The sequence below is a fragment of the Seriola aureovittata genome, chromosome 11, assembly GCF_021018895.1.
Source record: "Seriola aureovittata isolate HTS-2021-v1 ecotype China chromosome 11, ASM2101889v1, whole genome shotgun sequence".
Classification (NCBI taxonomy): domain Eukaryota; kingdom Metazoa; phylum Chordata; class Actinopteri; order Carangiformes; family Carangidae; genus Seriola; species Seriola aureovittata.
The window spans coordinates 2974249-3000599 of record NC_079374.1 but is presented as its reverse complement, the minus strand read 5'-3'; the positions used below and the strand labels follow the sequence as shown (position 1 = coordinate 3000599).

At 42.3% G+C, this 26351-nt stretch overlaps 1 protein-coding gene across 1 annotated transcript in view; it reads right to left on the bottom strand.

The window, feature by feature from the left end:
* kcnh3 (potassium voltage-gated channel, subfamily H (eag-related), member 3) overlaps positions 1-26351 on the bottom strand; it is a 143001-nt gene that overhangs the window by 42916 nt on the left and 73734 nt on the right. Inside the window, exons 2-9 of the mRNA XM_056388653.1 lie at positions 23043-23276; positions 19572-19706; positions 11969-12108; positions 9823-10027; positions 9719-9784; positions 8198-8355; positions 7383-7584; positions 446-811 (exon numbers count right to left, since the gene is read on the bottom strand). Coding sequence (XP_056244628.1) covers positions 446-811; positions 7383-7584; positions 8198-8355; positions 9719-9784; positions 9823-10027; positions 11969-12108; positions 19572-19706; positions 23043-23276 — 1506 coding nt within the window. The remainder of the gene's footprint in view (positions 1-445; positions 812-7382; positions 7585-8197; positions 8356-9718; positions 9785-9822; positions 10028-11968; positions 12109-19571; positions 19707-23042; positions 23277-26351) is intronic.

Genomic DNA, 26351 nt, shown 5'->3' with positions numbered 1-26351 from the left:
AATCTGCACATTATGTTTGTTTTACTTTCTAAAGTAGAAGATATTCTATAATAGATGTTTGAATCAGCATCTGGATAACATCTTTCCAATAGTTCATGAGAAAAAGGTTGAAAGGATTAAATCATCTCCTGTCTTCAACATATGAGAAATATGTTTTAAAAATTCCCGCGTGCAACAGAAACTAATGACGTGTTTATTGACTCATGACTAAACTTTACACCAACTTCCAGTGAAACCTGGTCAGTAGATTTAAATATATCCTGATAACAAATCAACAAAGCTTCTCAGTCGACAGGGAGAGAATCATGAGATGGTGAACGGGGTGTTTTTAGTTTCACCACTATGAAAATGGACAAATGAAAAGTTCTCAGCTGCTTGTCGATGTTTTTCAGACACCAGATAATGAGCAGAGTGAGACGTCACACACACACACACACTCTCTCACCTCCTATGAGCATGGTGCAGATGGAGAAGATCTTCTCCGAGTCCGTGTTGGCCGACACGTTTCCAAACCCCACGCTGGTCAGACTGCTCAGAGCGAAGTAGAGCGACGTCACGTAGCAGCTACGCATGGACGGGCCGGCGCCGCCGCCGGTGCCCGTCCCCGACACGGCCTCGCCCCCTGATATGTTTCCGTAGTACTGGCTGGAATTCCAGGAGCCCTGCCCCCCGACCTCTGACCCCGACACGTTCCACTGGCTGCTGCTGCTGCTGTTGGCGGGAAGGCTGCTGACTGTGGAGGGGACCAGCGTGGCCAGGGGGGGCAGGAAGTACGGGGTCCCCAGGCGTTTAGCCAGCTCGTGGAGCCAACCTGAGAGAAAGAGCAGGAAATTAATTCAGAAAAATCCCTTTATTTGCACTGACACATGATCAGAGCAGAACTGCTCCTGACGCCACAGCTGAATATTTCCATTTTCAAAAATGTAAAAAATCTTATAACCATGTATTTAACAATGTTCATTTAAAGTAAATAAACATTTTTCTATAATATTCCCTTTAATTTGCTTTTGTTCCAGCTAATTTCTTGGAAACCTTCCTCTTAATTTCCTACTAATTATCTGCTATTTAGATGATAATTACTGAGATACTTGGAAAGAAAGGCTGATGCAACTTGGTACTAATTATAAGGGAAATGGAGAAAGTGTCAGTTGCTATGTTGAAGTACCTACTCGTTATATTTCTCTAAGTTTTTAGAGAAGAAAAAAAAGTAGGAAAATATGTAGTAAGTAAGTTAGAAATAGTTAATAAACAGACGTCGATGTCCATCAGAGTTTCCAGGAAAGACAGATTCTTAATTGTATAGAAAATGTGCCACAGTGAGTCACTGTATGTTACAGACCTGCTCTGTGTAAATTAGGTACAACTACAGTATGTTTGTATAGTATAACGTATAACTGCTGAGTCTGTGAAGTTTTATAGCTTCATAGTTTTATTTATTGATGTATATTAACAATGAATATATGAAATGAATATTTACTGCACTACACAAACTACAGAAGTGCTTCAAAACACGTCTCTGGTATGTTTGTATTTCAATTTCTTCTGAGAGAAATGGACAGAGGAAGGGAAAATAGGAAGAAAGGGAAGAAAGTAGGAAGTGAAAGAAGAAGAATAAATTACTGAGAGACAGTGTTTGGGAGTAGACGAGCCGAGTGGTGAAGCCCAGCTGAGTCACCGGCTGCAGAACCAGAAGAAGAGAGGCAGCGAGCGAGGGAATATGAATAATACAATAAGGATGCATCCGTTCATTGATCTGCAGCATCACACATTTCAGGCAAAAGGCTTTGACCTTCTGTGTGTGTGTGTGTGTGTGTGTGTGTGTGTGTGTGTGTGTGTGTGTGTGTGCGTGTGCAGTGAGACCGGCCTGCCAACATAAATAAGCAGAAGTGACAATTGAGCTGTGAGCAGAGTCCCAGTCAAGCAGCTAAACTAACAACATTAGCGGATTTAACACCTGAGTAGTTTCCTAATTGCTTTGTCATTAGCTCAACTTAACCTCTGCCGCCCGAGGAAACGTGGACCTGACTGTGCTGCGGACACGTGGATCTAAATATAGAAAACAATAACGGTACAAAGGGTTTTTCTTTGTCTTGTCAATGCATGAGGGAATGTGAGGAGCATTACTGATGATACTGCACCACTATAATAAACCTACATCACCACTATACGAATGCAGTGAAAGGTGAATACAATTCAATTCATATCAGTTTAACCACTGGTTTTTCCACCAGCGTTTTTCTATCACGGCGAGTTGAAGCAGCTGCCTGCCTCTCTGTGTCTGTAACACTTTGTAATAAAGGTACAAAACACATGCACTGCATAATGATTTAATGCATGAATTAATGCAGGACGTATCATGAATTCCTGTTACTAAGAACTGATTGAGTCACTACGGGTTCGTGTGATTCGATCACGCTTCAAGCATCATCAACTGGTTTTCAATATATTTTTATTAAAGTGCTCAAGATTCCTCCCTGGAATTTACCAGCACAGCAAAACAAGCCCGACTGATTTCCCTCCCAGGCCTGTGGAAGGTGCGCATGTTACACTGCTGAGGGTGAGGGTGGATCATTAGTTTCAGATACTTCATACATTCATTTATGCCACGAAATTATCTGGAGTCCAGTTACATAGAAGAGTGAATATGAGACGCGTTGCATTTGATCAAGCTCTCTGAAAGCGGAGCGTCACCTGTTCTCACGGGTTCACCCATTCACCTCTCACTAATCACACAAACTCACATTTCTTAATGGTGAGCGACATTTGAGAGTGTTTCTGCACCGTACACCTTGCAGTCATTCAAGCATTAAATCATCATGAATCATGCGGCAGTTAAAGAGTAACAACACTAAATCCACTTTTTTTTGAGTTACTACATTTCGCAATGTCACTTTATCACGTTACATATTAATCCTGGTATAAAGATTTTATAGTAACTGAAATTATTTTCCTTTTTCAAGGAAAAATCCCGAAGCTTTTGTCTGTGAAGGTTGGAGGTTGAAGTGAAGTGTTTGGGAGAACTCAGATATCTTGAAGCTGGAAAAGCATCAAGGAGAAAAAGAGATGAACTGTCCTTTGGCCGGGGCGTAGCAGAGCAAATTACTACACCCACATACATGTGTGAAGAGCCTGGGAACCTAATCATAAACATGAAGTCACGCTGCTCATTCTTAAGACCTCAGTCCTACTTAGACAAGACGTATAACTAAATGACCCTGAGACCCTCAGACACTGGCTCTCCACCTCCTCCACCCCTCTCATCTCTGAGGGTCTCAACTACAACCTTGGTTGCTATGGCCACAGCCAATGGGGATCTGGCAAACACACAGCTATGCGAGAGATAAACAGTGAACTCTGGTCTATTGTGAGTGGAGACATGAAAGAAAACAGACTTAATCCCCTAAAAATCAGTGACAGTATGGGAACACTGCAAGCATGTGAGTAACTGAGAGTAGGAGCAGAAATACTATATTAACTATATTAATTTCTAATATATACTATATACTATATAAACTGTATTAACTGTTTTGTTGCCTTTTTTTAAAGTGTTAAGTGCAGCCGCTCTGCCTCTGTCCAAGGTGCTGATTCCACCACTGTGTAGCAGACTGAGCTGTCCGTGGTCCTGAACCTCTGTCTTCCACTCTGTCTAAGGACGCAGTCATGCCAGTATCTATTACAGTGAAATTTGGGACTTGAATCAAATGAATGCCACTTGAATTCATGGAGCAATTATAATTTCTAGTGTCTTTATCGAACAAATCAATTAAACATTCACAGAGCTGGTGGAAAAATTAAGTGAACGCTTGGATTTAAAAAGTGGTCGAACCTCCTTTGACAGCAATAACCTTAAACAAGCTCTTTCAGTAGCTGCTGATCAGACCTGTGCAATGTTCAGAGGCACTTTGATACCGTTGTCTCTAACCCAAACCTCCATCTGGTTTCATTCACTAACTCCTAACTATCTGCGTTCTTAGTTAAAATAGATTGTGTTTCCTCAATCTTGGAACTGTGATGACGATATGACCATATTTTAAGGCACATTTATGCAGGTGAGGAGTTCAGCGCTAGTGAACTTTTTGAACGTGAATTTGCACCATTAACCGGTCGCAAACTGGTTTGACATTACTGACCTTTGAGCAAAGGGAGAGTGACAGATTCCAGCATGGAGGATAATATATCACATGATGCACCATCCAGTTTTATATAACGCTTCTCTGTCAGAGTATAAACTACTCCACAAATTACTCTTACATACAATTTGCCAACTGTCTGTTTAGCTAGCTAGATGTCTTGCTAGTCCGCTAGCGTGAAGTTATTGTGGAAAGCGATCATCCCCGCAAGGAGTCACGACATCATCAAGCATCCGAAACTACCTCTTCTGCAGGTAGACGTTTTGCCCGTCACTCTTCAGACAAATAAACGATGATGACCCTCCATCCACAAACGGCAGGTCATCATGGGAAAACTTAAGAGTTAAATCTGCTTTCAGATGAGAACACTTGTCTTGTCTGGCAGCGTTGGACGGTTTAACTCACAAGGTACACATACATTATCATTAAAAACACTTCCTCTTACTGTCAGTGTTGTTTACTTGTGTCAAACATGTCCTGAAACAACAGAGCCACAAGCAGGGCGGCCTCCTCCTGACTTTGAGCCGAGCCTCCGCAGCTGACAAAGTGCCTAAAAGGACGAGGCTGGTGATGCTCTGTATTACTGTCAACAAAGTATTGCCTCCATAGCCACATATCAGTCAGATACGACTTGTTCTTCTGTGTCATAGAGCTCAATTAAACCCACATTAAATATTAAAAACACATGAAAGAGCCACTGGGTTTCATGTTCCTTCATTATGGCAAACACAGCAGCTGTGGTTTATTTTCATTTGATACCACTTATGCCATCATGGCGCCGTAAATCCACACTAGAGAGCTAAATGTGTATAAATCCACAGCTGAAAATAGTCCCCAACAAAAACAGTATTTTTTTTTACAATAGATAAAAACTGCAGTCGACAGATGTTGGAGGTAAAAACAAAACAAGTTATATGCAGGAGCTGATTGTCATGGGGTTAACTTTGTTAAGTGTTTTTATGGAATTCACTGACAAAAAGAAAAATACAGAATAACAGAAGCTTAACAGAGAGTGGAACTGAATCAACTCAGTCTTTCAGGAAAATCTTCCTTTACTTTACTACTCCATAGACAAATGGACAAATTGGCTTCACAGCTGCTAAAAAACTGAAATATCAAATAAACAATGAAATTGGATCATTTTTCTAAAAACCTACCATCTTTATCTGAAGATATCGAGCAAGCGACACAACATACTGTCGAGAAACTCTGTTCCAAGGCTGGATTCTTAGTTATTAGATTTATTCTAAATGTCAACGGGATTTTGAGTCTTACTTCTGGAGCAAAACCTGGAAGTTTTCTGTTTCACTTCAGCTCTCTAAAAGTTAAGATACAGCTGCTCAAATCAGAGGTGCGTGTCCTTGTGGCCGATATGAAGATATTAAAAATTAAACTGTTTGTTTCTGGCTTGTTTTTGCTGAACTGACAGGAATCTTGAGCCATCGCCCTCAGCAGCGGTAGTTGCTGTTGAAATTTGGATTTTCCAACAAGCGGTCGCCCTAAAGTCATGCGTCGAAAGCTTCCTTTGTGAACCTACAGTCTGCATGACAACATGCTGTAAGTCCATGTCCAGGTGAGCAGACTGTGTGCGGCCTGTGCGCTGCAGGGAGGGCCGCGACTCCGCTGCCCTTGAATTATTGATGGCCCCGCAGACAAAAACCGGAGCTCTCCCAAGAAGCGGCCAGTTGACTGATGGACAGATAGAGCAGCTCAGTCTATGTTGCATGCCGATATCAGAGCTGTATTGTTCATCATAGCTGGTGTCGTACAAAGGTCGGGCTGCAGGCCGGTCTTTGTCGTCCTCCTGGATTCCCTCCATCTGTCTGAATAGTAAATTGAGGGAGCGGTGACATGAATCGATTGCTTTGTTACTATCTGTCATTTTGTGGTTTGCTGAAAGGATAATGATAGGTAGGTTGGTACAAATCAATGAGAGAGAGAGAGAGATGGAGGGAGGGAGACAGCGGGCGAGAGAACACCAGGAAGAATACACTGTGAATAGAAAAAGGATGAGAAGTAACAGGTGGAATAGAACGAAAGAGCAGGACTGATGCCGATCTCTGCTCCAGTTCACGGTGAAAAGGATGAAAGTTTTCTCCCGACTCTTTGTGTGTGTTTACAAGTTTATCAGATTGTGTGCCAGGGCTTCATGTCAGCCGCAGGATTTGAGATCCTCCTCTGAGAGATGCTCGTGGAATATCAAACAAAGGCTGCATCTTATTAAAAGCATCGGTCGTGCTGAAAATTGAGACACACACAGAGGGAGGGGGGGCGAGGAGGGGTGGAGTGGGGTGAGTGGGGGGGTGGGGGGGGTGGAGTGGGGAGTTGCTCTTGTTGTGAGTACAAAATTACAGCCATCGCTCTGCTGAGCTTAGAGACGTGTGGTCTCAGATCCCGTCCTTCAAGCGAGACGCGGTAGCTGAAGATTCTTGTGTGAACCTGAACCCGGCTCATCGCGGCGAAGAACAAACTCTGGCTGCAATAAGATGAGATGTCATTTAATCTGCATCTGGGAGCCCTAAAATTATTTTCCTCAGGACACGGCCCACACTGTAATTGAGAAGAGTGATAGAGTTTCCCCGTCTTTTCTAACTGCGATGCTGTAGATGTGCTCGATTTGCCCAAATGAAATTCTGGTGTCTGGCAGGGTTTTTACAGTAGATGCAGAGTGACAATTAAAAACTTGAGCGAAATATAAAACTGTACACTAAAAGCTCTCCACCCAGAGAAAATGGGCCATAAAGCTGCTTCACTCCCACCACAAAGACACTAAATTTAGATCTGAGGAGAGCGCCATTTACTGTAAACACCTAATGGGAACATTTTATTTGGCCTCGACAACATGGCAACAAGTGAAAGTTATTAAAGTGGTTCGCTGATTGAGGTCTGTACAGTAAGACGTAGTCTGTGTGGGAGGAGCACTTACATCCTTTACTTCAAATGATAGTTTGACATTTTTGGGACGCCGGTTAGCTTAGCACAAAGACTGGAAACAAAGGGGAAACAGCTAGCGTGGCTCTGTCCAACAGCTTCAGAGCTGCTGGTAGGCAGGTTTTCTTACCCTCGGACCGAGCCTGCTTAGCTGCTTCCCCCTACTCCCAGTGTTTATGCTAAGCTAAGCTAAGACGACAACATGTGTTGTATGAAGGTTTTGAATCTGTAAAGTCATTAGTTACTAAGTCACATGAAATAGAAAGTACAATTACCTCAGATTTATACTTACAGTGAATACAGTACTTGGTGGATACTAACCAATTTCCCAGGAGCCGGGACTTTCGATCTCCCTGCGGCCGATGAAGTACCAGACGCACGCCATCCAGTGGGCGAGCAGGGCGAACATGGACATGAGCAGAGTCAGGACCACGGCGCTGTACTGGGAGTAGCGCTCCAGCTTCTGCAGCAGCCGCAGTAACCGGAGCAACCGCACCGTCTTCAACAGGTGGACCCCGAAGTACTGCGCAGACAGACACACACCTCATCAGTTCACACACACACACACACACACACACACACACCGCTGCAGCCTTCATCATGTCTTTAATATGAAGAAACTAGTCTGCAAAGGTGCCCAAAGATCTATTCTTTAAAACTGTGTTTTTGACAGTTTTGTTCTAAAGATGCATTTTTAGTTTCTTCTTTTTTCAGCTGCAAACCAGAATTGCAAAAAGCGTCTCAGTGTTCGTTTTACATGCATGTGCAGTAATTCACCCTGCAGTTCAACATCTCTCAGGATCCCGAGCATGGAAACAGATCAGTGAGAGCTGTAGCATGTGCAGCAACATCAGATTGGCTCTGCGTCGTTTGTTTGTCTGATGAGCAACAGTTTGGGTGAAATGTTGGTCTAATAAATGCACACGGGAGGCTACGACACTGTGCACTCACTTTCCCTTTTCTCCAAATGTGGCTCATTACCGCCGGCGTGTCAGTGTGGAAAATGAATGCAGCAGACACGAGTGCACGTCCACATGTAGCCTGATTTGTCACACACTTTGTCAACCTGTCGCACTTTGCAGACACACAAACGTGCAGAGACGGACGACACGGTAACACACAGAGAGGAGACTCACCACGCTGACGTTGAAAGCATACAGCAGGTCAAAGGGCAGGGCGGCAATGAGATCGACAAAGAGCCAGGTGGTGACGTAGTGAACGCAGATGGAGCGGGCGTCGTACACTACCTGACCCGACGTGCTCACAAAAGTGGTTCGAAAGTTCAGCAGAATGTCTGCAGGGGACGACAACAACAGTAGAAGCCGACAGTGTTCACTCACTCACTGTCACATGATAATCGCACAGCAATGAATCACATGTAGAGCAATGGGTGTTCAACCACTCACACGCAAGTCACCTTAAAATAACAGGGAAAGACTTGTAACATGCAGAGTGTACATACATGTATGTAGAAGAAATGAATTTGGCCTTTTGGATGTAACGTTTAAAAACACTGATTCTGTTCACATATTTATTTATTGATTAAATGGGAGCTGCTCGTCAGCGACACAGTTCTGGTCATTTTTAGACATTTTAATGTGGAGAAGTTTCATATCGTAACTTTAATCTTGATTAATTTAATTAGTCAACGACCAAATGATGGTTTCAGCTTCTGAAATGTTTGAGAATTTGCTGCTGTTGTTTGTCTAATTACAGTTAATTTAATATTTTTGTGTTTTAGACCATTAGACTGTAAAAGCTTTAAAGTGCAAAGTAACTACAAGCAGAGGCAGTTTCAAAACCTCCTGAAAAACACTGAAGGACACTGACATTCGAGGCTCAACGATTTAAAAAGCTCTAGTTTTAATTCAGGACACGTCTTGGCTTTAATCAGGATCTATTTCTCGACTCCCATGTTCGCTCACTGGTTGTTTTCTGACGTTGACGATGTCTCTCAACTCCTGAATCCTGGAACATCCGTGAACGCTCCAGTCATTTTTTAAAATCTGCAAAAATTGGCAAAAAAAAAAACAAAACAAAAAAGTCTGTTGTGATGGACAAGAGCCTTTAAGTGAACCACCACTCCGTGTTTCAGGTCTCAATCAGAGGCTTGAGGATGTGGTTAATTCAGACCAGAATGAATAATCAGAGGCCTGATTTCAATCCGCTGCTGTTCGATGAGCGAACGTATTGATAAACAGGTCGGCCTATTAGTTTCTGACAAATGGGATATCGACTGACAGGAGAGGGCTACTGCACTGCGGGTGCCTCGTATAATTTCATTGCAGAAGTTTATCGACGGAGGGCTTGTGTTCGCTCTTTTCCATTAAGGCAAATGGTCCATTGAAGAGTTTCCTACAGTTAAATGGACACGACTGTGGACAAAGAGGCCTGTTTTCTAGGAAATGAGTTCGCAATGAGACATAATGGTGACTTGTGAATGGCTCATATCCTTTCACTGCCATGTGGCATCATTAAAAAGTTAAAGAAAACTTCTGTTAGGACTGACGAGCCTCTCAGATCCAGACAAATAGACGATTTACAGCCACTGAATCTGGTTCATTACTGAACTTAGTGTTAGTGTGAAGTGCTCAGGTGTGTGTCTGAGTGTGTGTTTGTCACGTTGTGGCAGAGATGAAAACACTTCTCTCTCTCACCTAAAATAAACAGGATCTCTACGAGGATGTCGCTGACGCTGGGCGGGCTCCGAGGGGCGGCGCTGCTGCTGCCGCTGCCGCTGCCGCCGCCGCCGCCGCCGCCGCGCCGCCGCCGCCGCCTTCCTCCCGCCCTCCCACCACCGTGAAACACACGTTGTAGGGCACGGTGACGGCCACGTAGAAGGTCGCCAGCAGAATCAGCCAATCCCAGCCGGCCTTGAAGGTGCCGTAGTGGAGGAGGATGAAGCGAGATTTCTGAATGGCTGCTACTTTGTACTCCGGGATCGGAGGCTTCTCCCCGAACATGTTCTGGATTGGACGACAGGGAGAGAGTCAGCATCACTTCCTCTCTCTCTCTCTCTCTTTCTCCCTCAAGCCACACACACACACACACACACACACACACACACACACACACACACACACAGTAACACACACTTACTGAACCTCTTCATGCTTTCAGGTGAAATTACAGTGTGTATAAAATCTATATAAAATAATTCACAGGCCATTTAGAGTTTTCCACTTGATGTAACGGCGCAGCCATAAAATCTGTCTCGCTCATTTTAAATGTGTTTTACTGCAGAGTTTTAATGAAGCTGCGGAAAAAGCAGATAAAAGATGATGATGTTAAACATTGTGGAAAAATGTTTTTAGAACTGTGGAGATATTTAAGGAGACGACAGGGAAGTATTAGTGTGTACTCAGTTTATTAGGTACAGCAAGCAGAAAGTAAAGCGGTGTAATCCTACAGTCCTGCAGTAAATCCTCCTTTATGAAGGTGCTGATTCGACTGTGGTCGTTCTGGAGGCTAAACATTAACTTATTTCAAACTTATTATTTTCTTCTGTGTATCGGTGCAAGCGGGGACACACATGGGCGTATCTAACGACCAATCACAGATCCCCGTTGTGTTTAATCTAAACGGGGCCCGTGGAGGAGATGTCACTGCACGCTTCTTTAACGCTCTCTAAAGTGACGCACTACACGAATCTACACTCTCTCTATTTGCTCAGGAGCCAATAAAAAGGTCTTTGGGAAAAAGAGGAGTCATTCCAAATTGTCCACTGGTTGTTTAAGGAGGAGGGAGTTTGTCGGCCCTCGGGGGCCTCAAGCCGCCGCCTGCTCTGCCTGTTCAGAAGCTGCACCTCTATGATGCAGCACAGTTCAACAGCATCCTGCAGAAGGAGCATGAAGTTGAACCAACACCTCTGAAGCAGCTGTCACACAAACGAAGGAGGATCTGTTTCAGGACTTTTGTATTAGAGAATAAAACAGTTTCATGAAGAGATCAGAATTTATCTCCTTAATCATAAAGTTTCTTGAGGACACTGTGAAGCAGCAACAGTGTCTTCTTGCCTCTGAAAAAAAGTAATAGAAAGTGAAAACAGAAGCTTATTTAAAAAAAAAAGGCTAAAATGTTAAACTACACAATATTTCGTATTTTTCACCAATTCTTTTCCAAAATAACCAATTTCCCAGTGTTTGCAAATAAAAACCAAAAACAGATAATCATCCTTAAATATACACAATCCCTCAGTAAACAGCTGCTTAATTCTGCAGCTTGTTTTTAATCACTGACATCAGCGAAATGTCCAGTCGAGCTCTTTTTACCCCAAAGTCAAACAGTGAACTCACGCCCGACGACCTTCACGCCATCTGTCCGGACGCGCTGCCCACTGTACTGCAGCAGACCCACAGAGCAGTGATGCACTGATACCCCCCGCCCCCCCCCCCCCCCCCCCCCGTTGCAGTGGAGGTGTGTTGTATCACGTGATAATGAAAATACGATCCAGACTGAGACGGACTGCAGATCTGGACGCGTCGTTGAAGCAACTTGGGAATCAATTAAAGAAACTTCTGGAAGAACTTTTGATTCCATCTGGATGAAAGAGTCTCTGAAGAACCTGGAGTCTTCAAAACAGATTGTTTGTTGATGAACAACCTGTACGGGTTTTTTTATATAGTTTGATTTGTACTATATTTATCCTTCAGAAAAACATGTTCCTACCTCTGTGACTTGAAACTAGTCATCAGTGCAAAAGTCTCAGACGTAAAAAATAATGATTACATGAGCTGCACAAACTGGGGCTATTCTGGCATGCAGTGCATCCTCTGGCAACCGAACAACTTATTACTGCAGAGATATGAGATGAAATATAATGAACCTCTTTGGTTCCTGACCACAACAGTTACTCCAAACTTTTCAAGGAAGTGGATTCAACTGAACAAAAAAACATAGAAACTCACATTGTTGATCTTGAGCTTGCTCTTGTCTTGTTTCTGCAGATGTCCCGACAGGTGATAGAGCACGGCTCGACTGCGGCGCCGGTTGGCGTTGAAGCCTGGGGGACGAGTTACCTGATGCACCTCCAGACCCGTCTCCTCATCTGTGGAGGAGATTGAGACATGATTGATTACTATTTAATCCAAGAACACAAGCTTCTCTTAAAGCTCCATGTTTTCTTCTTCTTCTGTGTTTTATTTGAAGTGTTGATCCATAAGAAGATATATTTCTGGTTTTAAGAACCAAAAACCATCTCAGTGTAGTTTTACATCTCCTCTCTCAGGCTTCTCTCTGCAGCTCTAGTAACAACAGGTCGGTGAGCCAATCAGAAGAGAGGAGGCTCTGAGCCTCTCTTCTGATTGGCTGACTGTTTTCTGAGTGATCCAATAAAAATGAAGCAGATTTCAGGTAAAAACACTCAGAGAAACCAAATCCTGCAAGGTTTGGATGGTGGGTCCAGGTGGGCGGGGCTTGGTGACTGCTTTGTTGTGACATCACAAAGTTCCAGAAGTCCTGACGGCTGGTTTTAAGGCTCAGTTTCTGAATACAGGCTGTGTGCATTTCTGTGTGGACTGAGGCTTTGATACTTTCACAGTATTAATATAGAAGCTAGAGCTGATCTATAATCACACTACACATGGACACAGACCTTTAACCTGCAGATAGAGCTTAGACAGGTGTCTTTTAAAGGACCACGTCTGACCTCATGAAGATCAAGTCAGACCAAGCTAACTAAGCAAGCTAAAGTAGCTTCTCTCTTTGTTTGTATCCAGTTTTTAGAGTTGAATTCTCTATAAGTTACATCACAGCTCCTCAGCACCACATGCTGCAGTTTTTCTGTAAATATTTGATATGATATTGATCTGCTGTCGGCCTTTGTGGCTCTTTATTGACTAAATTCTTAAGGTGTTTTTAAGGTAGAATTTGATGATCTACTTGAGTAACCGTCATGCAGGTAAAAGAATGTCAGCTGATCTCCCAGCAGCCTGAATCGGTAGATTGTTTTCTGTGGAGCCGTCATCCAGACACAAAAGCTTCCCTTGTTCTGTCCATTTCCACATCACATTTCCCATTGTGCTTCTTCCTGCCTCTGCCCATAACATGATGTCATGTTTGGCAAACGCCCTCCATTGTAAATCAAATGTGTTTCATCTGTAGCCAGCAGATTTCATTTGTTCAGAATATTTATGGACAGATTTAAAACTGCACAAAGATGCAGATGTGTCTGTCTCTCTGTCTATTCTCAGGTTCATCACGACCAACAGACGTGTGGCATAAACGAGGTGCATGTTTTCCTTTCTGAGGTCGCGTCGCACAGCGACTCTGAATGTTCAAAGACGGATTTTCTTCTGGGAAGTTTTAAAACAGGAGAAGCCAGACGGCGGCGGTGAAGATAAAGGTTTGTCTGCTGAGTCACATTGGAGCAGAGTATTATGAGATGAAAGAAAAGTTAGAGGGTAGATTCAAGGTCAGTGGGGGCTGATGGGATAATTTTACAGTTGGTAAACAGAAATTCCAGGTAGAACTTGTTGGCTGCATCCTCGAGGATGACTCATGCTGCTCAGATTACTAAGAATACAATCAGAAACGTCCCCAAACACCAGCTTCTCTGCTCATCTTAAAAAAAAAAAATCAATGTGGCTTTTGCTGCATTACTAATAACCCACTGGTTTTCACTCGGGACTGAGCCTCACTGACCCGTTTCAATGGGAAACATGAGACATTAAAGGGCAGGTTCACAGTGTGTCTGAACACTGAAACGGGTTTGTGCAAAAAAGCTTCCACAGTTGAAATGAAACAAATCAAATGGATATCTTCCAAAGTTTCCATCTGAAGCTCAACAGGGAAACACAGTCTGGGGAACAGATTAATTGTACTGCAGAACCACAGCTACTGCTTTAAATTCATGAAATAAAATTTAAAAAACATTTGAAGAAAGGTTAATTTTTAAAAGTCAGTGCTTGTATTTCCTCTTTTTCACTTTAACAATCTGCTACATCTGGAATTTTCCCCCTAAATGTTTTTGCATAAAACTACATTTCGAACATAGATTTTTGTCCCCCAATCTCTCCTTTGAGGAAGAAATATAAATAAAGACTCAAATAAATAAAGACTCAAATAAATAAAGCCACATTGCTTTTGAGCTAAATTATCCTCGTTGCTTGTAAGCACACAAACACAAAACTTTTTGTGTTTTCTTCCGGACTGATTTGGTGGCACCTGGATATTGAAGCTCTTTGAAACAGCTTCAGCCTGAGATATTCTTCTGTTACCTCTGTTTATACCTATGGTATAATATACTACTAGTATATGGATACTGTGCTGTGTGATTCAGTCGCCCTTCTTGTTCTCTTTCATGACTTTGGAAAGCTTGTTTGTCTGGAGGTGCGGTCTACAGACGGGCTCCTGATGTAAGAATGACGGATACTGTAACGTCTTTATTCTCTCGACTGGAAGCAGCTCTCATCTTAAATGTTAATAATAAACTATTGATTGCATATTTATGGCACCAGCTGGCCTCATTTAACCGTCTCCTAGAAGAGAGTGGGCTTGGTGTGGGCCGGGGTCACTTAGCTTAAGGCTGGCGTCCTTTGCTTGTTAATAAAAGATGGCAGAGCATATGGACCCTGAGAAACCTGCATTTAAACCCCAGGCTTATGAATATCTCAGGAACAACTTTGCTTCGCTGCAGTGCCGATAGTCTGGTAACTGTTTCAGTATACATGTGTGTGAGGGGTGGGAGGTGGTGGTGGTGGTGGGGGGGGGTCTGGTGCCAGGGCTACAGGTGAAGGAGAGGCCAGTCTTCCTCAGCATGTTTATGGAGTTGCCTCTAACACTTTCTGTAACTATGCGAAAACCGACAATTTGACAATTACACCCACTTCATGCCGTGATCCACCAGCTGCATGGCTTCTCTTTTCACAAGCTTTCCTTTTCTGTCTTAATTACACAACCATCTGTCTGACTTTTCATCTGGACAAGTGAATGCACCATCAGATCGTCCAGAAGCTCGTGCCGTCATCGCCACACTGCTAATTACTGCGTCCCGCCGCCTCTCTACTGGTGGACATGGACAGTTATCGCCAGCAGCTGTTCATCTAATCTCTAATGTGACAGCAGTGGATGGAAATTTTCATTAATTAGCTATTTTTTTTGGCCAATTTTCTTGAAATTTGGGTAAAATTTGAAATTCATCGTGGCTGTTTGGACTTGCTTTTGTCTGGCTAGTTCATTTTGAGCAAACTGACACCTTAAAGCAGTTGTTCCCAACCTTTGGTCCGGAGCCCACTGGTATAAAAGTTATTACAAGTGGGCCGACAAATCATTTGCAAAATAGTACTAATATAAAATAGTAATAGTAATTATAAAAAAATATAAATAATGTTTTTAAATGTTCTAAAGCAAAATTATCTTTAAAAACATTAAAAATGTTCATTGTTTTTCTTGGGGGAGGGGCTTAAGACCTATCAATGTGATAAGCTTATTGATTAATGGAGTCAGACACTGCCAAGATGGCAACGGTGGAACAGCTCACTCTGAGCTTCAGAAATCTGTGGGTGAGATCACAGAGTCTATGTCCATCTTGCACTTACAGTCTATGGTTTGGACCTGCTTTTGCCTGGCCCGTCCATTTTAAACCAATAGTAAAGACGTTAATCTAAGGAAAGGTCCAGCTCATAATAAATGGTGGCTGGAAACTCATGTGTATTGAAGGATTCTGTACATTTCCACCTTTAAATGCTCGGCATACATTCACTGTTGCAGACTGGGAGGATGAAATGTAAAGAGAGGGATGCTGTCTTCACGCCTCGGGCTGGACTCTTCCTCTCATGCTGACACTACTGATAGCTTTCAGAATATACAGTGTGTTCTCTGGGGGAGCCTGTGTGCTAGTGGGAAAGTGGGCTGGCTATACATGTTCAATTATTAACACAGTCAACTAACACAGTGTGCATACGTATGTGTGTGAGCTTGTTGTAGTTGTGCACACCATGTGTGTCAGTGCAGATCTTTGTTTATTGAGCACAAACTAGCAGTCAGAGACTATTTCTTTGAGTTTCCTGCCTCTTCCTGTCCTCGCTCCCCTTTCATCTCGCCAACCCCTGCGTCTGCGTTTTGTAAAGTCACATCACGCTGAGCCAAGAGCCAGAAGTGAGCAGCTCAGCCAGTCAGCAGGTAAATGTTCGTGCCAACTCATCACATCGTAAATGTCAAAATCTTTCCTTCGTTTGCTTGTTGTTCGTCACTTTTTCCATCTTTCATTTCCTTCTCACATCCCAAAAAGGAGCTTACGGTGACTTAGCTGCAATCGGAGTGTAAACAGTTATATTCGTGTTGCAGTGATGAATCAGAAAATAGAAAAACCATTTGAATCCCCTTTTGTCTCTCTCGTCTTTTCCTTTCCGTCTGTTTCACTGTTTGTCCCCCGTCGTCTGCACGGCGCTCCAAATTTGGGAGCTTGAATTTAAAATGTAATAACTCATGCGCTGTGTAAAACACAGCTGGAGTGTATGAAAGCAGGCTTCAATCATTTCTGCAGTAAGGCAATAAGATATTCAGCCAAATGAGAGAGCCTGGGCAAGTGGGAGAAAATTGGGTAAGTGGTTTCAAGCAGGTGCTCTTTCCCACCAGGAAGCACTGCAGACAGCGGCTCTGAAAGCCAATCTAAAAAAAAAAAAAAAAACTTAAATTTTAAACACCGCACTTCATCTTAATAGTCTTGATTACTCTGAACCTCAGCCTCCTTCTCCGCAGGGCTGGTACTCAACTCAGTGAGGATTTGGAAGTTTAAAATTAAGATTTGAATGTTTGTAATGTTTTCAGAATTACAAAATATTGACTGCACAGTCCCCTCAACACATAAATCTGCTCTTTAGGCTTTGCATGCTGGGATATTTGCATGCTGGGATATTTCATGCCGTTTTCACAATGGGCGAGAGAAACAAACAGCTGTGGGTGGGAACTGATGCAGGATCAATCAATAATGTGAAACATATTCACAAGCTAAATATGTTTTTATTGGTCAGATTTCCTGTTCCTGTTGGTGAAATGACTTTTAGGCCGCAGGCGAAACGCAACTAATCTGACTCTGCTCACTGCTTTAAACCTACAGATGCAGAATCCTGCTGAGATACAGTTTACAACAGAGCTGAGAGCAGCACTGGTCAATATCACTAAAATATTAAGTAACTATTTTTAGCCAAAGCCCGAGAAGAATGAAGCCAATTAATGTCAAACACAGAAATGTTTGACTAATTAAACCGTAATGAAAAGATCCATATTTAACAACCGGCTGCAACAAAACTCAGTAAACTATTCATTAATGAGATTCCATTCGTTCTGCTTTAAAAATGTTTCTATTAAAAGGTTCTATTGGATTTATTTTTTCCTCGTTAAAAAGTTTTTGCAGTGTGTTTGTCTCCTGCCAAGCTTCTGTTTATTAACTTTTTTTTTTTTATCAATTTTTTATTTTAATGTAACAACACTATGATTATGTTGCATTTAGGCACCAAAACAACTTGGTTAAAACGTTGTTGTTGTCATGGTTACAATAATAACCACAGGGTTAAAGGAGCTATTTGTTTTTGCTATGCTACATAGCTAGCGTTAGCATTAACAGCTGACTACTCACTAGTCTAGAAGACATGTTGTGAGTTCAGCATCAAACTTTATTCCTTTACTCAGCAACATCTGTCTCCAGAGGTGGAAAGCAACATCAGCGTTAACTCTTGTCTCTGTATAACGTCTTTTCTACTACTGAAGTTAGCACGCTAACCAGCTAGCCCAGGCTCGTCTCGTCACTGTCCGATAGCGACTCACCTCCTACATTCGATCCGTTTACAAGATGTATTTTCATTTCCTAAAGGCAGCAATTATGTACAAATAACATGGGAGTGGAGTTTGCATCCTTCCTACCAGCAATTAATTCCTCTTTGCCTCTAATTAACTCACAAATGCTGCACGATCATTTCAACTGTGACACCCCCACCCCTCCGAGTATCTACCTTATCACATTTCACTCTGGCGAGCTGTGTGTCATCTCTGACAGGATGTTTATGGTTCACCCTGTGCATTTTATTAGAGGCAGTCATTAATATCAAAGTAATATTCAAATAGACAGACACTTATTTAATCAGGGTGAGATTTACACGAGGGAAACGACGACGCATGGATGAAAAGAAAGCAATTAAAGTTATTAATTGATGCGTGATTGTTTATTTGAAGTTGCAGTAGCTGCCGTGGCACTTCACCGCTCAGAGGCAAAGTGCCGTCCCCAGTGGTGAAAGGTAATCATGATGATGTTCAAACTAAACTGTAAAGATGACAGAGTTGTCCTGGAGGATTTTTATTTGAATCAGCCATCATAAAACATGAAAACCACAACAGCCTCCAGAATGTAGCACTGCTGACATAATGGAGATATAAACATGCTGCGACTTCTTTGTTGTAAAGAGCATTTGAATGAGTTTAGAGCGATAATATTTGATCACTTATTTATTTCATTTTTTTTTTTTTTTTTTTAAATGACTTCAGTTATTTTAGATTTCATGTATTTTTAGACGGGCGTATGTTCAGGTTCCTCTGCTGAAGCTCAGCTAGTTTCTGTTCCACTAGCTCCTCATTCGACTCACTCGTGGACTCGCCTCTTCTGACGAGCCGTGACACGAAGCCCGTGAACACCCAGGGCTTATGGGAAACGGTGTTTGTTGTCATGACCCAGACTTGCTTTTTTAAGTTCCTGGGTACAAAGTCAAAGGCTGAATCTGAATGTCCACCGTCTGAACCTGCAGACGTATCCCTTGCAGACGTTTGTCAGTGATGCGTTCACTGTCATCACATAAAGTCTGCGAGGGAGCTGGAGTGTGTGGTGACGAAAAACCATGTAAACAATACAAGTGTTTTTTTTTTTTTAATGGTCCTTACTGGTAATTGTTGCCATATTTGAGCTGCCAAACACAATTTAATATCAACATTAAACTCTCAACTGCGGATCTTCACACCATGAATTAGCCTTTGCCCGTCTGGTTTTTCCGATTATGACAAATCTGAAGTTTACAGAAAACCCTTTGTACCAAATGCAATAACTTTGTTGAACTTGTGAGCATCATTCACCCTGGAATCATGTTCATTATAGTCGTTTGGACTGTGCATGATGTGAGTTACAATGATGATGACCAGCGTTTGAAGCCAAAGGCTCATTTCCACATTAGTGGTAAAGATAATTATCATTATTATGTAAATTATTCAGCCTGTTCAAATTCTGTATTTATGATATGAAGATTTACTACCATCAATAAATTTATAAAACATAAATGGAAGAAGCAGATGTCTTCTATATAAATATGGTACATTATTCATGTATTTGTTCATTTTAACGACCCATCTATTGCTATGGCTTAGCAGAGAGTTTGCATGAGGATTGTGGATTTGGACTTCCTGGCAAGTCTGTTACGTCTGCAAGTGCACTGGAGTCGGGACGTGTCTCAGGAGTCTGAGGACAAGTCTGGGTCGTCTTTTACCATCCCTCAGCAGAACTGTCAGCAGGTGTTACTCTTACAAACTCACCTGTGTCGGGTCCTTGCTCCGGATCCTGGTCCTTCTTCTTGTCGGTGATGTCTTTATGGGACACGAGGAAAAGAACCACTTCACCCTTTTCATTTTTAATGGGTACAATGTCCAAAAGACACCAGAACTGCGTCCCTGCAGAAAACACAAATGCAAACATGGACAGTCAGTGCATAGTTTCCACCATCCTGGTGTTACTGCGTCGAGGTTGTTATTTGAGGTTTTTTCTCTTACTGAAAGAAAACCTCATGGAACTAGAATCACCTCCTCACGGTTGTATCCCTCCGCCATCCAGCCAAGTTACAGGAAATATAGTCACAGTCTCTCCTTCCTGAGTTACAGTGTTGAATAATGGCCAGAAGTGTTTTTGCAGAACATTATGATGTCACAGTGAAGTTGACCTTTGACCTTTTGGATATAAAATGTCTCACTTCATTTTATCCTTCAAGACATTTGAACTGAATTGCGTCGTAATTAGCGGATGAATTCGTGTCGTAATTAGCGGATTAATTCGTGAGTTATGGCCAAAAACGTGATTTGTGAGGTCACAGTGACCTTAACCTTTGACCTTTGACCACCAAATTCGAATCAGTTTATCCTTGAGTCAAAGTGAAGAATGGGACGAACAACCCAAAAGAAATGCCCCCGGCTCTGACTTTCTCCGGCGCAGAAGAATAAAAACCAAAACCGGCAATGTGCGATTTGGTCAATCAATACTGTCCATGACATTCATTCCCTCTGAAGGTGTAAATCTTAAAAGGCTGTACAGAAATATAGTTTCATTTTTTTTTGAAAAAGGCTCAGTGATTAAAAAAAAAAAACAGTACAAATGTTTGCATTTGTCAGGGACTATTTTCAGCTGCGGATTTGATGCACCTGTGATTGAGGAGTGGTGAGGACAGTGTGTGTGGAACAGATCAGAGTAAACATGTTTTTTGTGATTAGGGATTTTAATAGTTTTTGAAAACAATGCAGGAATAATTTATATTAATATTTGATTAGAGAGACAATACTTCGTTAGCAGAGCTGATTCATTGTTGTTTTGGTTTTCTAACAAGAGAAACACCAAGACTTTTTAATATCGTTTAAATAAACTTATCAAACAGAACGACCCCCTGCTGGCTGCTACATAGATGCATGAAATCAGGCTAAAAACAAGCTGTTTCGGTTTCCTGTTACTCGCCTGTGATCTCGGACTCTGCATTAGGTACACTGCATACTGTTTCCTGCAGCTAATTCCCACCAGGGGATCATGTATGTCCATGATGCATTTAAATAAGCGGGAGGATTACCTCAATAAAAACATCAGCCATATTGCGGCTGGATTTGTCCCCGTTTGACTGGAACACGACGGTAAACAGTCGCGGTCGAAGCGACAGCGTGTACCGACTTCTGTTCCGCCTCTCCATGTATAACTATGAGCGAGGTACGAGGATAAAGGATGAAAGGCTGTCCTGAATATATATTGATTATTATTAATTAATCAGAGCACAGAGTTATTACTCAAAGAGGGTTATTAGGGGGGTTATTCTGATTAAGTAACATTGCTGGTGATCAGTAAGAGATAAAATACAAGCCCTGCACACACACGGGGAACACGTAACATGCTAACACCAACACGACCAACTTTGATTGGGAAGAGAAAAATGAAAGCAATAGAGAGAGCAGGACTCAAAATGTGATTTATCAGGCAAGTTCTGAATTCTAATTGGATAGACGGACACTTATTTGTGACGGACATCAGAGATAATGATCTCTCCGCGAAGTGTAACTCACACCTGATCATATCAACACGTGTTTCATGTCTGAGCGTTGACTTTTGACTGAGTTATGACTCTGAGAAGTAGAAGTTAAATCACCTTCCAGCAGAGTGAATATTTAATTCCCCGCCTCCTCCTGTAAAGTCCAAATGGGTCTTTAGTCTTATTTTAATTACTCTCGTTTTTTGACAAGGACATTTTTTATCAAATGTTTTTCTTTATATGTATTTCTTTCGTTTTTATATATGTATATATGTTTTTATACAGGTGTATATTTAAGTTTGGTGTTTGTTGTGTTTAAAGTATGCACAACTTTTCTTAAAAAAACCAATAAGATGTCACTAATATTTCACTGTAAAGTTTAATATTTACAGTTTCTTTCATATAATATTTACAAATGAAAACTTTAAACTGATATTTCACTCAGGATATTTCCAGTTATGTTGCAATTATCCAAATGCACACCATATAAAAAGTACAGTCAGAAGTGAATGCGCTTTGTTTGCATTTTTACTCACTTTAATAACCAAACATTACTCAGTACTTTTTATTTTTATTTATTCCCCGTCGTTCCTGTGTGTTTGGTGGCCGGTGATTAAAAAGGGTTACTGGAAAATGTATTATATTGTACATTCATATCAGAACGCAGTTGAATGAATATATTATGAGTGTGTACTCGGTGGATAAAATGCAGTGTTGAAACTGCGCCCCGGGCTCTTTAGTGAGAGAGCTGTGGTGATCTGAGTGAGGCCACTGCTGATGAATGTGTTTATTCTTCTCCTTGCTCCCCTGGAGAACTGTTTAAATGCTAATGCGGAGCTCATGTAGAGCTGATAAAGGCATGAAACACTTGTAATTCGTAATTTGTGTGTGTTTGTTTCTGTAACCCTGTGTTGCTCTCTGTACAGGTTTATATCTCAGAGGAGCAGACGTGTCCACGTCTCTGCGTCCGTCTTCACACAGGATGTGACTGTCACTCTGGACCGAGCCTTCGCCTCCTTTTACCTCCTCGCTCATCTTTCATCCCTTTCATCGTTAATTATTAATAAATCAAAGCCGTGATTAATACAGAGAGGATGACTCTTCTCCTCTTCTTCTCTTCTTCTTTCACAGCCCTCCGTCAAGATTTCTCACATTCCCGTTTCCCAGTTGCTCTTTTTCTCTGCTTTTCACACTTCACACGGCGTCTCATCTCTTCCCTCAGCTCGCTCTGAAGCTCTGACGATCCACAGGAAGTGAACAGCGTCCGGACTCTCATCAAACTGAAAGCGTTCGTATGAAATTGTATGGATTTTCTTCCATTTAAAACCACTGCCTGGCTGACTGTTGACTGCTGAGGCATTGTGGCTCAGAGGGTGAGGTAGCCATTGTAAGATAAAAGCTCCTTCAAATTTGCATATAAATGTCCTCTAACACTTGCATGGCTCATGAAGTACTTCAGACATCCATTCCCTCGGTGCACACAGTGCTGCATGTGCACTAAATATTAAGTATATTCTATGTTTATTCTTTAAGTCATATGTGAATTTGTTTTATTACCTTTTTTTTTCCAGAAGTCCAGGTTTTAGGACTCTGCACTCAGCACTTTGCACTCTTTGCAGTTTTCAACCAATGTTAGCTCACACACACACACACACACACACACACACACACACACACACACACACACACAGACACACACACACACACACACACACAGGTGATTTCTCACCTTCCTTCTTGTAAAAGACCAACTCGGTCTTGAACTCCTTCCTCTCATCGAGGGCTCCTTGGATCTGGGCCGTCAGCCGGTCGCTTGTGTCCGGGCCGTACAGGAAGTGACACGCGCAGCTCTTCTGCATGAGCTCTGCGCGGGCGTAGCCAGTGAGCTCGCAGAAACCGTCGGAGCAGTAAACGATGGGGTAGAGCGACTGCACCTGGGCATTTCCCAGGACAAAGTTGCTGTCTGTAAGAGAGAGAGAGAAAGGAAAGAGTGATCAACATGACGGTGAGAGAAGTTGATTTCACTTGAGAATTCAGATCCATTATTATATCCATCTGATGTAGGACTTGACCCACACCTGTATAAGCCTGTGAACATTCAACAACATCTGATATGTTAAATATGAAGCACTGACAAAACAGTTTGATGCATTCACTTTTAAAGGTCCTGTGTTTTATTTAAAGTGTTGATCCATCAGAAGATATAAAAACCATCTCAGTGTAGTTTTACATCTCCTCTCTCAGGCTTCTCTCTGCAGCTCTAGTAACAACAGGTCGGTGAGCCAATCAGAGGAGAGGAGGCTCTGAGTCTCTCTTCTGATTGGCTGACTGTTTTCTGAGTGATCCAGTAAAAATATAGCAGATTCCAGGTAAAAACACTCAGAGAAACCAAATCCTGCAAGGTTTGGATGGTGGGTCCAGGTGGGCGGGGCTTGGTGACTGCTTTGTTGTGACATCACAAAGTTCCAGAAGTCCTGACGGCTGGTTTTAAGGCTCAGTTTCTGAATACAGGCTGTGTGCATTTCTCTGTGGACTGAGGCTTTGATACTTTCACAGTATTAATATAGAAGCTAGAGCTGATCTATAATCACACTACACATGGACACAGACCTTCACACTGGAGGAGCTTTAATGTTATTGTCTTATTTCTATTTCTTGTCAAAGTATCATGAACTTTTATTGAGAATTGTATTTTACTTCTTTAAATGTTGCAGAGACTTTAACAGTCCAGCCAAGAGAAAACCTCTGAGGATAACACTGAAAACTTCAGACATTTTCAGTTTGCACAGTATCACCAGTATCTGCAGCGTGTAAAGTGTAAACACTCAAAGCAAGAGTCACACAATGCTTTGTAAGGATTCAACATTCCTCAAAGAAAAAACACAGAGTTCGTTTCTATCGAAATATTCAAACTGACGCACATGAAAGCGGCTTGATCGTGAGAGAAGAGCCGGACCGCTGGAGGCACAGCTGCTGGTTTCCAGAGCGAGGAAACCCGGCAGATCAGTAACAAGAATTGATCGGGCGAAGCAAACACTGCCAAGAGTCCATCACAAAACCTTATGAGGTTTCATTAATTGATTTGGCCAATAGCACATCCGCCCCTCCCTCCAGTAACAATCTTGTGCAGAGGCGGGAACATGCCTGGCGTGATCCTCTGTTTACTTGCTTTACAAACACAGCTCCGCTCTGAGGCTGTTGATCAGTGATCAGCAGAAGACAGATGTGTGTGTTTGAGTGTGTATATTTGTGCATGCGTAAATACCAAGTGGAAAATTTTGCCAGTGCATTTTCAGTTAATGGCCCCGGGCATGTAGATGGGGGAACAGTCGGTGCTCTGGCGTTCTCATTGATTCATCAATTCTGAGAGCCCCCGAGACCCCCGCATTAAATATTTTATGGCCTAACGATGATGGGTGAAGTGTGTGTGTGTGTGTGTGTGTGTGTGTGTGTGTTTGTGTGTGTGTGTTGTTTCATCGCCTGTGTTGCTTGGAGCTCTTTCGAGAGACAGTTTGAAACGAAGAGTCGAGACAAGGAACTGATCAAACCAGCGAGAAAAAGGAACACAAAAAGGGGAGGAGCCATGTTTCATTGACTTAACACGTGGTCATTCCTCAGATTAGCAGCAGAACGATCCTTCTCATTAGCTAATTGCTAATTTAATCCTCTCCGGGAGTGACAGCAGAGATATCCGGTGCTGCCAAATAACAGAGCTGAAGACCACCTTCCTTAAAATCCCCACAGTCCGCCTCCGTCGCTTCCTCTCTCTTCCCGTGGGATTCGGCCCTGATGTCATCCAGCGCTCTGCGCTTGGATACGCTGCCAGGCACGAGGCGAGGCTCAGGGGCCGAGAGGCCACGGCAGTAATTACACAACAACGAGTAATATGCTGCCAAACCGAGTTCAAAATTACAAATACTACAAACTTTGTCTGCAGTGGAGAGAGCGGTGATTCGCTCCAGCTCCAGCAGATTTTATACTTTCATATCAACGTTTTCTTCTTTTTTTTTTTTTTTTATAATTGGCAGGAAAGGATGGGTCTGGAATAATGCATTATTTTTCAGACTGTCAACAAATCAAATGAAAAGAGCAAAAAAAAATAAAAAATACATTAATCAGACTCTCAAAACTGTCTGACTTTTCTACAATCTCTGCGGCAGAGCTACTTTATTATACAGAGGATGTAAATTTTTAAAGACATCCCATATACTATTATTGATCGTGTCAACACAGCACTGACACGATACTGAGTCAACTTTGCTCTGCAGTTACAAGTCAAGAAACTTTATTTATCCCCAGGGGGAAATCTGAAGGGCAAATACAGTAGACGTTAAAAAACACACACATACACAAAAAAGACAAACTGTGCACATTAAGGAAAACAATAACGACACGAAGAAACAAACAAAACAATCAACAAACAATCGTTACCGTGAGACAGCTGCTTGTTCTCAGTGTGAGAATCTCCTCCAGCTCGTTAATAACCAACAGATTTAATGTAGAAACTTCTTGTGATTATTTTAGCGTGTCGTTTCATATTTTTTAAAAGCCTCAGTGATTTCCTGAAACATCTGGCCACTGTAGTTTTTAGCAGCTGGCAGTAAATCGTACATTTGTTGGGGACTATTTTCAGCCGTGGATTAACACACATTCTGTGCGGTGTGGCGGGGGTGGGGGTGAAGGTTCAGTTAAATAATAACAGATCAAAAAGCTTTATTCATGGCGGTTTGCAGAAACATAATCTACCTCAGGTTTCAGTCAATGTCTTCAGTCTTTGTTTTGTTGCCTGGAAACAGTTTTCATGCCTATCTCCCCTAAACGACTTCCCTGATCCATAACCATGTCTCTTTCTCTACTTTATTGTCACTGTTCTCCCCCCCCCCCCCCCCCCTCTCAGTAACACTTGTATTTGTTCAGTACACGTTCGGCGGCTGCATCTTCTCCGGTTGTCCTCGCCGGTTCCTGCTCAGTCTCGCTCTGCTGTCGTCTTCCTGCATCAGCTCCGAATTCACCGTTGGTTTTTTTTAATGAATGTTTC